This window comes from Pituophis catenifer, unplaced genomic scaffold, assembly GCF_029215685.1.
Source record: "Pituophis catenifer annectens isolate HBS135680 unplaced genomic scaffold, rPitCat1.0.hap2 SCAF_16, whole genome shotgun sequence".
In the NCBI taxonomy this organism is placed as follows: Eukaryota; Metazoa; Chordata; class Lepidosauria; order Squamata; family Colubridae; genus Pituophis; species Pituophis catenifer.
Window position 1 is genome coordinate 16045082 of NW_027256896.1, and position 12611 is coordinate 16057692.

General features: G+C 42.0%; 1 protein-coding gene across 1 annotated transcript; it reads left to right on the forward strand.

Moving 5' to 3' along the window:
- The first annotated feature begins 70 nt into the window (after window positions 1-70).
- On the forward strand, window positions 71-11846 carry LOC139325459 (transmembrane protein 180-like). The gene is made up of 7 exons (XM_070955343.1): window positions 71-114; window positions 4571-4751; window positions 6251-6988; window positions 8166-8320; window positions 8913-8996; window positions 9243-9386; window positions 10946-11846. Exons 1-7 carry the CDS (start codon window positions 71-73, stop codon window positions 11073-11075), a joined length of 1476 nt encoding a protein of 491 aa, XP_070811444.1. The 3' UTR covers window positions 11076-11846.
- The last annotated feature ends 765 nt before the right edge of the window (window positions 11847-12611 follow it).

Below are 12611 nucleotides of genomic sequence, written 5' to 3' on the forward strand. Positions count from 1 at the left end.
AGAGGAGGGTTATAAGTCGGGGGTGTGCAGGAATTAGACCCCCCCCCCTTATAAAGCAGGCGGACGGGGAATGGAGCTCCTGGCCGGCATCAAACGGGACTACAAAAGGAAAAGGTCCCAAATGCTCCTAATTCCTCTTAATATATTAACTATTAATTAGAATGGAGTATAGACAACCATTTTTTCTGAAATGGTGATATAGGGTCTTCTGCTCGAGGGGGGTTGGACTAGAGGACCTCCAGGGTCCCTTCCAACTCTCTTGTCTAGGGAGATTCTCAAGCCCTCCAGGTCATGGTTGTCCCAAAGGTGCTTTTTTTATTTATTTATTCTTTTTTCTTTCAAGAGGCACCTGGACTTTTTCTGGTGGTTCTTGGAAGAAGACGTTTCGCTTCTCATCCGAGAAGCTTCTTCAGCTCTGACTGAATGATGGTGGGGAATGGAAAGATTTATCCAGTCAGAGCTGAAGAAGCTTCTCGGATGAGAAGTAAAACGTTTTCAGAGAATAGAATAGATTCAGATTACATTACATTAGAATAGAATATTAATAGAGTAGAGTAGAGTATTACAATAGAATAGAGTAGAACAGAACATTGGATTGGAATGGAAATGCAGAATGGAATAGAATTAGAATAGAATAGAATAGAATAGAATAGAATATTACAATAGAATAGAGTAGAACAGAACATTGGATTGGAATGGAATGGAATGGAAATGCAGAATAGAATAGAATAGAATAGAATATTACAATAGAATAGAGTAGAACAGAACATTGGATTGGAATGGAATGGAAATGCAGAATAGAATAGAATAGAATAGAATAGAATAGAATAGAATAGAATATTAGAATAGAATAGAATAGAATATTACAATAGAATAGAATAGAATATTACAATAGAATAGAGTAGAACAAAACAGAACATTGGAATGGAATGGAAATGCAGAATAGAATAGAATAGGAATAGAATAGAATAGAATTCTTTATTGGCCAAGTGTGATTGGACACATAAGAAATTTGTCTTTGGTGCATATGCTTTCAGTGTACATAAAAAGACAAGATATATTCGTCAAGAATCATAAGGTACAACACTTAATGAAAAACCAGAAAGTCCAAATGCCTCTTGAAGAAAAAAACAAAACAAAACCCACCTTTGGGACTTCCAACTGTTCTTTTATTCTAAACTGCAACACCAACTTTTCCCCAAGCAGTTTGTGTTCCATTTATACAGGTCCAAAATATTAAGTCCCTTTTCTGGAAAGTCACTATGCTCAGCCTGAAAGCTTTCTATGCTAATACATAGAATTCTGGTACTATCTGTCAACTCGACATAAGTGTCCTGCAAAAAATGGGATCACTTGATCTTAGCCAAAGTGCTGAGAAACAAATAAGTGTTTATTTTTGTTTGATGCCGTGCTGATTCCTGCTTAGCTCTGCGGCGTTTAGTAAATGCAGAATTCCACCTTTCACAGTGGAGGTAGTCCTCTGGTTGTGACTCACAATGGAGCCCAAAAGTTCCATTGCTAAGCGAGATGGTTGTTAAGTGAGTTTTGCCCCATTTTATGACTGCTTGTTAAGGTGAATCGCTGCAGTTATTAAAGTATCAACACGGTTGAGTGAATCTTATTCTCCCATTGACTTTGTCAGGCGGTCACTAAAGGGGAATCACATGACCCCGAGACACTGCAACCGACATAAATGTGAGTCCGTTGCCAAGCATCCGAATTGTGATCATGTGACCATGGGGATGCTGCAACGGTCCCGTGTGTGAAAAAGACCCTAAGTCACTTATTTCAGTGCCATTGTAACTTTGAGCAGCCACTAAATCCATGGTTGTAAGTCAAGGACTACCTGTAACAGCCATTTTAATAATAGGATTCTGGCTTTTTGGCCATCGTACTGCTGTGCCTTGAGCCTCTCTCCCATAGCATCCCTGAAGAGCACCAGGAACTTCTCGCTCAGAAATTGTTTTCTGGCTAAAAATCTCATTTGTATCAGGGTTTCTCAAAAAACGTGGGAAGACCCCTGCGCGTCCCCAAGACCCTCTCTGGGCTTTGGGAAATCCTAAGTCATTTGCCAGCCTATGATGAAAAGAAATACCATATTAAAAATCCCATCTAACAACCCTCAGGAACTGTAGTAGCAGCGGCAACTGCATCCGTTTTAATTTTTAATATAGTAAATATTGACATAAAGCACACCAACCAAAGCTTTCTTGGGGTCGTCGTTCCCAATTTTCAAAAATGGGAAGGAGTTCTGAGAGAGAGAGAAAAAAAATTAAACAGGGTGGTACAATATCTTTTGAAATGGGCTTTAATCCACCGAAGTTTTCCAAGTCATAAATATTTAAGATTTTTAAAAGTGCGTGTATGGACAATGACAAACATCTCCAGATAGAGTCTAATCAATATTTTTAAAAAATGGTTTGCTGGTTACAGCAAGAAACCACAATCATTCTGTGTAGCGTTTTGAAGAGGGGATAATTACTTATTTTATGCTTTATTTCAAAGGCCCGAACTTGCTTCCTTATCCACTCTTTTAAATAGGGGGCTGTTTGGTGCCCTTTTACAGCATCAAAGGGGCATTTGTGTTTGAAAACACGAAGCAAACCTTTGGTTCTGTAGAAATCTTGCATTGATTGGACAAGGCACTATGAATATATCCATGAAAATATATGAGAAAGAAAACGTGCCGTATAATGGATGTTATTGTGCTAGGAGCCAAAATGTGGGAACGGACCAAGGATTGGAGGTGGACCTCACACGCAGACAACAGCCCCCGATTCCTGCTAAATATTCCGTGTGTTGCATGCCATTCATTCTTAATCTTACCCCAGGCATTAATTGCATCAATCTTGGGATTCCTTTGAAATAAATATTACTAAAGGGCAGCACTGCTCTCTCTCTGCTTAACTGATTTTTAGTTTGCTTTTGTAACATACTGTACAAATAGGTGGATTAACTATATCCTTTTACAGGGGTTTTGTACGTCTGTTGAATTGTAGGGTGTTTTTTTTTTGTTTGTTTGTATATACAGTGGATTGTGGTCCATATCTTGGTTTATTAAAATTAAAAAAATAAAATAAAAATGTAGGTGAAAAGAGCGGGGCAGACTCTTTTGTGCTCCTTCTGTGTTATCTCAGTTGGAAGGCAAGAGATGTCCTTTTTTTCCCTCCGGATGGATCCATGAAGGTCGATGATGCTCTTTATTTTCTGTTGTTAAATCTTGTCCAATTGCTAAGCTCTTTGACTAGGCGTGGACCAATGTAGGTGAGAAAATGTTGCCCTCTAGCGGTTCGTGTGAATTATATTCTAATTAAAAGAAGATTTATATTCCCTGTCAGCATTTAGCTTTGTTCAGGCAGGCACACTGTTTGTCCTTTTAACTAATTTAATCAACGGTTTTATGCACTAGCTGAGGACAAAACGTTCTGATTTGTAACAGACTCAGTTTCTGCCCTGTATTAAAATCTAGCTTAACACCCACCATCTTATTTTAGCTTGTATTTATATATATATATATTTATTTATTATTCAAATGTATATAAATCACCCATCTTTTGTTCTTTTCATTGGCTGTGTTCACGTATATTGGCCAAAATCCAATGTACTCTTGTTTGTTCTTTTTCGTTATTATACATGCAAATAATAAATAGATCCCTTCTGAACTTATTCATTACCAAATTACAGGTTGGTAGCACAGCCCTTCTAAAAAAAAATACATTAATTCCTTTCCCACAGAGAAAGGAACACACCCTGTGCAGCTGATAGTCACAAATTAATTTCTTTTAAAAATTCAGCCTGGTGCATTAGATAATGCAAAACTTTTTTTCCATGCTAAACTGATCAGATTAACCAGATTGTTTTGAAATATCACCTATACCAGTGTTGGCGAACCTTTTTGGCACCGAGTGCCGAAACGGGAGCCTGCACATGCAGGGGAGCATTGGAAACCGGAAGAGCACGTCCCTAGCGTGCATGCACACACTGGGAAAATGAGCTTCCAGTTTCCGGCGTGCGCATGGAAGCCGGTTGCCTGGCCTTCCGGTTTCTGGCATGCGTGTTCAAAGACCAGCTGGCTGGCACGCATGTGCGCACTGGAACCCAGAAGAGCCAGGCGACAGCTGGCGTGCCCAGAGAGATGGCTGCGTGTGCCACTTTTGGCATGCGTGCCATAGGTTCGCCACCACTGATCTATACCATACTTACCATTTTGTGAAAACAATGTTTGGTATTAATTAACCTTATTTTTTCCCAAGAGCAATGTTTCTTGTCATTTGTTCCAATTCAAACATAGTGGTGTTTAAGACTTTAGTGTCATATTTGTGTTATGTTTCAGTCATCCACTGATTGGCTCTAAGTACCATTAAATATTACACAAAAAAATCCTAAATTCCACAAAATTATGATTACGCTTTAAAATGAGGAGCTTCACCCTTAACCCTCTGGAAGTTCTGGTTCCAGCTGCACGTAGATTTTTAAAAAATCAGAAAGCATATTCCGAGCTGTGCCATGAGAACTGCAAGCCGTATATACTTATTTTTTTCCCCCAATGGCTATTCTTTCTGTTCCACAGGGAAGAAGAAAAATATCACAGCAGAAATATGAAGACCTTTTTAGGACTTCACCCTAATGCTCTCGCCTACTCGATGACCACGTTAGGTGCTGGAATGATGAACAGCATCTTCAATTTCTATTACGTTAAACTCTTTTTAAACAAGTACAAGATCTCAGAAGGAGCGTTCCATCAAGGGCAGGTAACAGGAAATAGTATTGATGTAACTATATTTTGTTTCAGACAGAGGTGGGATTCACTTACCTTCCCTACCGGTTCGCAAAAATTAGTGTGCAGTAGCCGCGCATTACGTCCGGGCGGGTGGGTGGAGCCTCCTGCAGTTCCCGCTACACGATCCGGAGAAAACTGGCTGAATCCCACCACTGGTTTCAAAGCAGGTTATATTTTTTTACTGTACAACCGAAATGAACAGCTTGCCATGAGACCTATTAAACAAAGGTAGCCATAGAGCAGTGTTTCTCAACCTTGGTAGTTTGAAGATGGGTGGACTTCAACTCCCAGAATCCCCCAGCCAGCAGCGCTGGCTGGGGGATTCTGGGAGTTGAAGTCCACCCATCTTCAAACTACCAAGGTTGAGAAACACTGCCATAGAGTGTGGTCATTAGTAAATATTCACTTTGTAACCCAAATGGTTTGAAATTCAACAGGACACTTGGTTTTTGAGAATAATTGTGATATTCAAGTAGTCCTCGATTTAGGACCGTAATCGAGCCCGGAATTACAGCTATAAGTCAAATCAGTCATTAAGCGGGTCATCACGTCACCGCGTCCGATTTTACTTTTACTTTTTCGCAGCAGTCGTTAAGCGAATGCTTCAGTCGTAAGTGCGAATCCATTATGGGCACACTTTTACTGGAAACTAGTAGTTTTCGTCAAAACTGTTGTAAAACACAGTCACATGACCCCAGGACGCTGCAAATGCCTATAAATGCAGCTGTGTTGCCAAGGGCCCAAAATGCAGTCACATGACCATAGGTGTGTGGGGGGGGGGGGGAACCACCAGAACATTGGATTAGATCATAAATCCCCTTTTTCAGGTAGGTCCAGGGGTGAAATGCTACCGGTTTGCACTGGTTCGGGCGAATCAGTAGTAATAAAAGCTACCGGTTCAGGGGAACTGATAGTAAAAAAAAAAAATGCTACCGGTTGGTCCAAACCGGTATTTCCGACAATCAGTTGTGCTGCACGATTTATATACGCTAGAAAGCAGGAAATCTGCTTTCTAGCGAATCTAAATCACGCAGCACAGCTGTTTTTCCCACCCCTCACTTTTCTACTTAGCCTGTTAAGCCTCCTTTTTCCACACTGCGGGGTAGCACCTGCGGTGCGCCTGCTCACAAAGCACGCATTTGGTGCACATTTGGCGTGCCCCGTGCATGCCCGCGCAACGAACCGGTGGCAAACCTCAGAGGATTTCACCACTGGGTAGGTCGTAAATGAGTTAATTAGTTACGAAAATTGTTTGCTGCCCATCTCATGTCAACCGACTCTGGGAAGCTTATAGCACTAAAACATTAAAAAGTATATATTAAAATTTTCAGATGCAAAATGACAAAGCAGATAAATTAAGTCTGAACTAAGCCACTGATTGTAAATCGAGGATTGCCTGTATCCTTGGATTTCGTGAGTTTCCACTCTTGCTTGCTTGGGGAAAACCTGACCTGTCCCGTTTGCTCCTAGGTTCTTTTCATGATCTGGAATGCCATCAACGACCCTCTTTTCGGGTACCTTCAGGACAACTCCCAGGTGCCCTGCTGCTCCCGCCGTCAGTTTTCGATTTTGTACGGCGCCCCCTTGTACGCCCTGGCTTTCCTCCTCCCGTGGTTTCCTTGGAAACAATACGAGGAAGACGACTGGCTCTGCGGGCTGCATCTGATTGTGGCCTTGTGCGCCTTTGACGGCCTGCTCACCTTCGTCTTGCTGGCCCAGTGCGCCCTTTTCGCCGAAATCTCCACCCGGCACGAGAGTCGCCTGCAGCTGATTAAGTACAACCAGGTGGCCAGCTTGGTTGGCTCAACCAGCATCCTGTTCTGCGGTTTGATCTCGGCCAACATGGAGCGCTTCGCCTACTTCCAGGCCTTCACGGTGCTGGTAGCGGTTACCGCAACGGCTTGCATGTCCTACACCGGCTTCTACAGCACCACTCAGTACGAGCAAAGGGAACCGTTGATGGACGGGTCTGATCCAGAAAGCGCCAAGCCCCCCTCCCTCTCTTGGTCTTCGGTGTTCTCGTTGACCCGCCAGATCCTGACTCAGAAAAACTTCCTGCTTTTTGTCGTCATGAACTTTTTCCAAGTCTTCCACTTAGCCTTCTGCAACAATTTCATGATGATCTTTGCAGATAATCTCATCCCGAACGGAGTCCTTTCTTCCTCCGTCAGAAGTTTTATGTATGGGGCAGGTTTCATTTGTCCGCAGGTAGGCAGGAAACCCCGTGCTCTTTTTGTCAATTTTTTTTTTTTAAAAATTGGATGTTGAGTCCTAACATATTTTAAGTCATATTTCTTACTGGGAAAAGTTAGGGAAGATCTTGGAGAAAAACATGATCCAGGATCAAAGATTGGGCACTGCTGTTTTCATTTAAAATTGCCTGACTTTTACATACAGGGGTACCTTGGCAGGGGTGGGCTTCAAAAATTTTAGCAAGGGGTTCTCTGCCCAGTTGCTGGGTGGGCGTGGCCTAGTTGGCCTCCTGCACCATGGCGGGGGGTGTGTGATTGCCCTCCGGAGGCTTTTTTCAAGCCTCCGGGAGGGCAAAAACGGCCTCCCTAGGCTTCTGGCCTATCTGAACTTCCGGTAGGCCCGTTTTCCGCCCTCTCCGAGCACACCCTGCACATACCTGCATCCAAAAGGGGCAGCATGGGGACTCCTGGGAAGGGTGGGGTGGGTGGGGCCAGCCAGGAGTGGGATTTGGGGGTTCTCCGAACTGCACAGAATGTTAGCTAGAGGTTCTCCCGAACCCCTGCGAACTCCCAGCAGCCTACCCCTGTACCTTGGTACTCAACTGCTTTGAAACACACTGAATTTGGTACTTTTGATGCGAAAATTTTGTCCCGGTACTCATTGTTTGTTTGGTACTCGACTCACGGGCTAGAACTCATCGCTGTTGGCTGCCTTGTGACTCACTACATTATTCCTTATGGTAAACGTGTGTTTAGAATTCATCGTTTTTGGTACTCATCACACCTCCTGGAACTAATTAAGGATGAGTACCAAGGTACCACTGTATATGATCTAATTAATGAAGGGGGTTTTGCTCACTTGTTCCCAGCACAAAATGCAGCTGGTTCGTACGCATGTATAGTACCCATACACCTGTAAAATATTCTACATAACCGGTATATAATGAATAGTTTCCCAAAAGCATTTTTGTGGAAATTTTGTTTTCCGTTTCAATAACGCCATCATGACAAGAAATTGGATTTGAGAGTTATCCCTTCAGAGCATCTCTGGCCTGTTTGCTTTCAAAATAGGGTTTCTTTCCCAATTTTTTTTACCTTTAAAAAAAACGACCACTGTGCATGCAATTCAACTTTGGTTTTAATGTTGTTCTCTCTCTCTCTCTTTCTCTTTTTTGATCCCTGTTCTGTTTCAGTGCCTTGTGCTCCTCAGCCACACTTTGTTAGTGAAATTTGGTTATTACAAGATCATCTTACTTTCTTTCTACCTGGAAGGAATGGCTGCAATTCTTATGCTCGCTCTGGGTCGAGAATATTACTATTTCCTGGCTATTTATCTCACTGTCAACATGTAAGTAAATATTTACCATCCGTTTTAGGAGCTGAAAAATATTGCTGGCAGTTGTTAGGCTGCCAAAATGGGGGAGACCAAGAAGATATACTTTATGGTAATGAACAAATTTGACTTGACACTGGTGCAATAGGACTGGGCATTCTGTTAATATGATTTATTGGGTTAGGGATTTTCTGTCTTCACTGTGAGTTGTATTGTGTTGGGGGGGGTGTGCACTGAGGGAGCTCAACCAATCTCATTGCGCGTATGTTGTGCACTGACAATAAAGATTTGAATTGAATTGAATTCATTCCTGTTTCAGCAGGCCGGCCCGGCCTAACTTTCCCTTTATATTGCTTTTTGATTTTATTTTAAACTGGGATGTCTTGAATTATCTAGGACCAGAGTGTTTAGTATATTTTAATTGGTTTTTTTAACGTTTGTATTACATGTATTTTTATCGTTCGCTGTTCACCGCCCTGAGTCCCTCAGGAATAGGGCGGCATATAAATTAATTAATTAATTAATTAAGTAAGTAAGTAAGTAAGTAAGTAAGTAAGTAAATAAATATTGTGTGGGCCAAATTCACCAGATTATTTTATTCTTTCAGGGTGATGGTTCAGGCTTCCTTCAGTCTGTTTAATCTACCATTGGCCGATATTGTTGATGCCGATTTAAAGAAACATAAACGAAAGTGAGTATGTGCTGTTGTAGCCCGCCAAGGGCCAGCAGAGCTGGCAGCAGATTCAGAGAGAGAGAGGAGGTTGGGGAGGAACATGGGCCAGTCCTGAAGTCTGGGGAAGGCTCTGCTATGGGCTCTGCATCAGAGGCAGAGAGGGGATCAGGGCCTTATGCCAGTTATCAGCTGCCTTCAGAGTCAAGACATCAGTGTTGTTTCCGTTATTATGTCAGGTAAAACCTGGTCTCTTTTACCTTTCAGATCTCCGCTCTCGTCAATGGTCTTTGGAACCAACGCTCTCTTCACAAAGCCAGCTCAGTCCTTAGCTCCTATGCTTGTAGTTTCTGTACTAAATCAATTTGGCTACGCGGATCTGAATAGTAAAGCCGTCGATCCTGATTCCAGGTAAGTGGCCGGTTGTTACGAAAGCCAGCCCCGGGTATCTGCCTAAAAGGCTTTTTAAAGTTTTGCAGGAGGTCCTCGACTTACGACCACAGCTGGGAAGCGGAATTTCCGTTGCTAAGCGAGCAGCGGTTGTAAAGTGAGTCACACCCAATTTTATGACCTTGTTAAACGACTCAGACAATCATTAAGCTTGGCTCTTCCCCCCCCCCCCCACGCACCCACCCGGTTAACTTAGCTTGCTGGAAGCTGTTTGGGAAAGTCGTGACTGGCGCTCACGTGATCCTAGGACTCTGCATGCCAGTGGCCTGAATTTTGAACATGTGAGCATGGGGATGCTTCGACAGTCGTAAAAGCAAGGACTTTTTTTCCCCCAGCACCGTTGTAACTGCAAATAGTCTTTTAAGTGAATAATTGTAAGTCAAGGACTTCCTGTAGAGGTTTTTTTATTTGACTCTTGAGTTACATTAGGACCAGGGGTGAAATCTACTTACCTTCCTTACCAGTTTGGAAGCGTGCACGCCATGCGTGTCACGTGTGCGCACAGACCTTCTGTGCATGTACAGAAGGTAAAAAACACATTACTTCCTGGTTAAAACCAGGAAGTAATGACATCCGGGCGGGTGGGAGGAGCTTTGCTCCGCCATGGCTACCGGATCACCGAACCACCAGCCAAGATTGCTACTGGACCGGGCGATCGGGTCCGATCCGGGAACATTTCACCCCTGATTAGGACCCAGATTGTCGAGGGCAAGAGGCTGGCTCTGTAAACCACTTAGAGAAGGCTGTAAAGCACTGTGAAGCACTATATAAGTCTAAATGTTATTGCTATTAAACTCTGTGTTTGATGATGGATCTTAATTCTGCTTGAAGTGATCAATCAGTCTTTTTTTTTTTTTTTTTGGCTGTTTTAACATTATATTGTTTTTTTAAAAAACATGTTTTTATTATATTTTCCTTTGTAATACAACATATTTTCAGTTTTACGACAGTCCATCTCATTCCATCTTTCCTTCTCCTTCCCTCCCTTCCCTTCCCTTCTCCCCTCCACTTCCCTCTCCTTCCCTCTCTCCTCCTCTCCCCTCTCTACTTCCCTGAGTAGAGGGAAGAGGAGAAGGAAGGAGACAGAAGGAGAGGGAAGGAGAGTAGGGAAAGGAGAGAGGGAAGTGGATGGGAGGAGAGGAGTAGGAGAAAGGGAAGGAGAGCGAAGTGGAGAAAAGGAGAGAGGAAAAGGTTGAAGAGGAGAGGAAAAGGGAGGAGAGGGAAGGAGAGAGGGCAATCAATCAGTCTTGAAGGTGACAGCCAACTTTTTGGTTTTGCTGGCAAAAGATGAACATAGCTGGAGTGGGTTGCCTGGGAAATCAATGTATAAAATCAATAATGCAATTTGGGGTGATTTTTCTGAGCCATAAACAAGATTTCGCTCAGAAAGCTGGGTTCCAAATGCGAACAAAAGACAGCAGGATCATCCTGAAGGGTGGAAAATAAATCAGCACAGGACAGGCTGTAGCGACACTCGGTTCTATAATCCCGGTGGAAAGTTGTAAAATGTTTTCTCCTAGTCTGTACTTAGGTCTCCATGATGCCATGTTCTACATGATCTGCCTGGTGCCACTTTGCATTGCGGCCATACAGATCCTGACCTGGACCCCTTTTTCCATCCAGAATACTCACCTGACGCCGATACTATGAACTGGGTCAATGCGAGCATTGCTGAAGAGCAAGAACACTGGGTTTTCCTAACTCTCTGAACGAGCCAATCAAATGCAGCCCTGTGCCACTTTGTGATTCTCTGTAGTTTTAAATCTTATCATTCTTTATTATGAAGTGGGAATCTTTTTCTAAGTTCCATTGATATACCAGATAAATGGAGACAAATTCAACCTTGCAAGTAAACCGGGTGCATACTCTTTTAAGTTTCTGTCTCGCCTTAACACGCAAGGGATAAATAAAATGCCTTCTACCTATTAAGACCAAAAAACGGGGCGATTAGGATGGGGTATCTAAACACCATTCCACCATGAGTGGTTGTTTGAAGGTTGAAGCAGACAAGGAAATATGGAGGGCTGCATAACTAGGAAAACTAAGCCTGACAATATCATAGAAGCTGTTACTTTATAGAGACCATCAACACTGGTATATTCATGTTCCAAAGGGCAGTGGTGATTTGGCACACCAGAGTGTAGTTTGTCAGTGGTGGCCAAGGGGGAACTGTGGAAAAATGCACATGGTGGAAAAATCGAAGCGAAGGGCAGAAATTTCAGTAGGAACCTGATGGAAAGGTTTGATAGCAGAAAGAAAAGCTGTTTTCTTGAACTTTTTCTCAAGCTGTCAAGCTTAACATTGAACTTGACAGTTTAGGAAAAATATCTCTTAGGAAAATAGGCCTTAAGTGCCACACCGATAATCTTGTGTTTACTTGTAATATCATCTGATTTCTGTATTTTGTTTTAGCTGATGATTTTTTTTTTTCTGCCTTATTTTAAAATGCGATTTGGGATTTTCTTTCTATAAAAGTCTTCCGTTTTTACTTTTTTCAATAGTATTTGTAATGAATGGAAAACAAATTTTGCTTAATAAGGTGAAGTCTGAATTACAACCAAAATAAATCATACTATCTTTTGTCCAATGGATTAATGTGTCATTTATTCTTATAATGCATAAATGCAAGCCAACTTTTTTTTTCTTTTCATTCTTATTACAACATTGGAGGAAGGAACTTCTTAGAACTAAGTTGGGCTTTAGCTTTTTTCTTATGTTGAGGTAGGTTTGATCTATCAAATTCATCTGTTCCAGTCCAGTGGTTTTCCCAGTCCTTTTAATACACTATCCTAAAGTTTTTAATCTAATAAACCCTTAGTGCCTTTTATGATGAATTAATGGATTGCATTTTTAAATCCTTAAATTACTTTCTGCTTGTTGGGCATATTATAGGGAACGTAATGCAACTGGCCTTTATAGGTAATATTTTTGGTGGATTATAAATTGTATAAACACCAGTCTATCGTTTTTCCTGCTTGCTTGGTAAACTGGATGAACTGGTAACAGAACAGGCTTACAATCAGGAATACTGCTTAAGAATTGGAAAAACACCCACATTTATTTAAAACACTTCCTCCAAACATTCTTGTTATAAATGATGGTATTTTTCAGTACAGCTCAACTGATTGAACAAAGCTAAGGTACAATTTGTCATCTGTAATAACATTATAATGCTTTCCCCCCCAG

What these genes read in the sequence shown, in the direction of transcription:
- LOC139325459 (XM_070955343.1), top strand. Translation starts at nt 71, where the DNA reads ATGGAGCTCCTGGCCGGCATCAAACGGGACTACAAAAGGAAAAG. An exon ending in CGGGACTACAAAAGGAAAAG is followed by an intron (nt 115 to 4,570) that starts GTCCCAAATGCT and finishes TCTGTTCCACAG; the next exon opens with GGAAGAAGAAAAATATCACA. An exon ending in TTAAAGAAACATAAACGAAA is followed by an intron (nt 8,997 to 9,242) that starts GTGAGTATGTGC and finishes TTTACCTTTCAG; the next exon opens with ATCTCCGCTCTCGTCAATGG.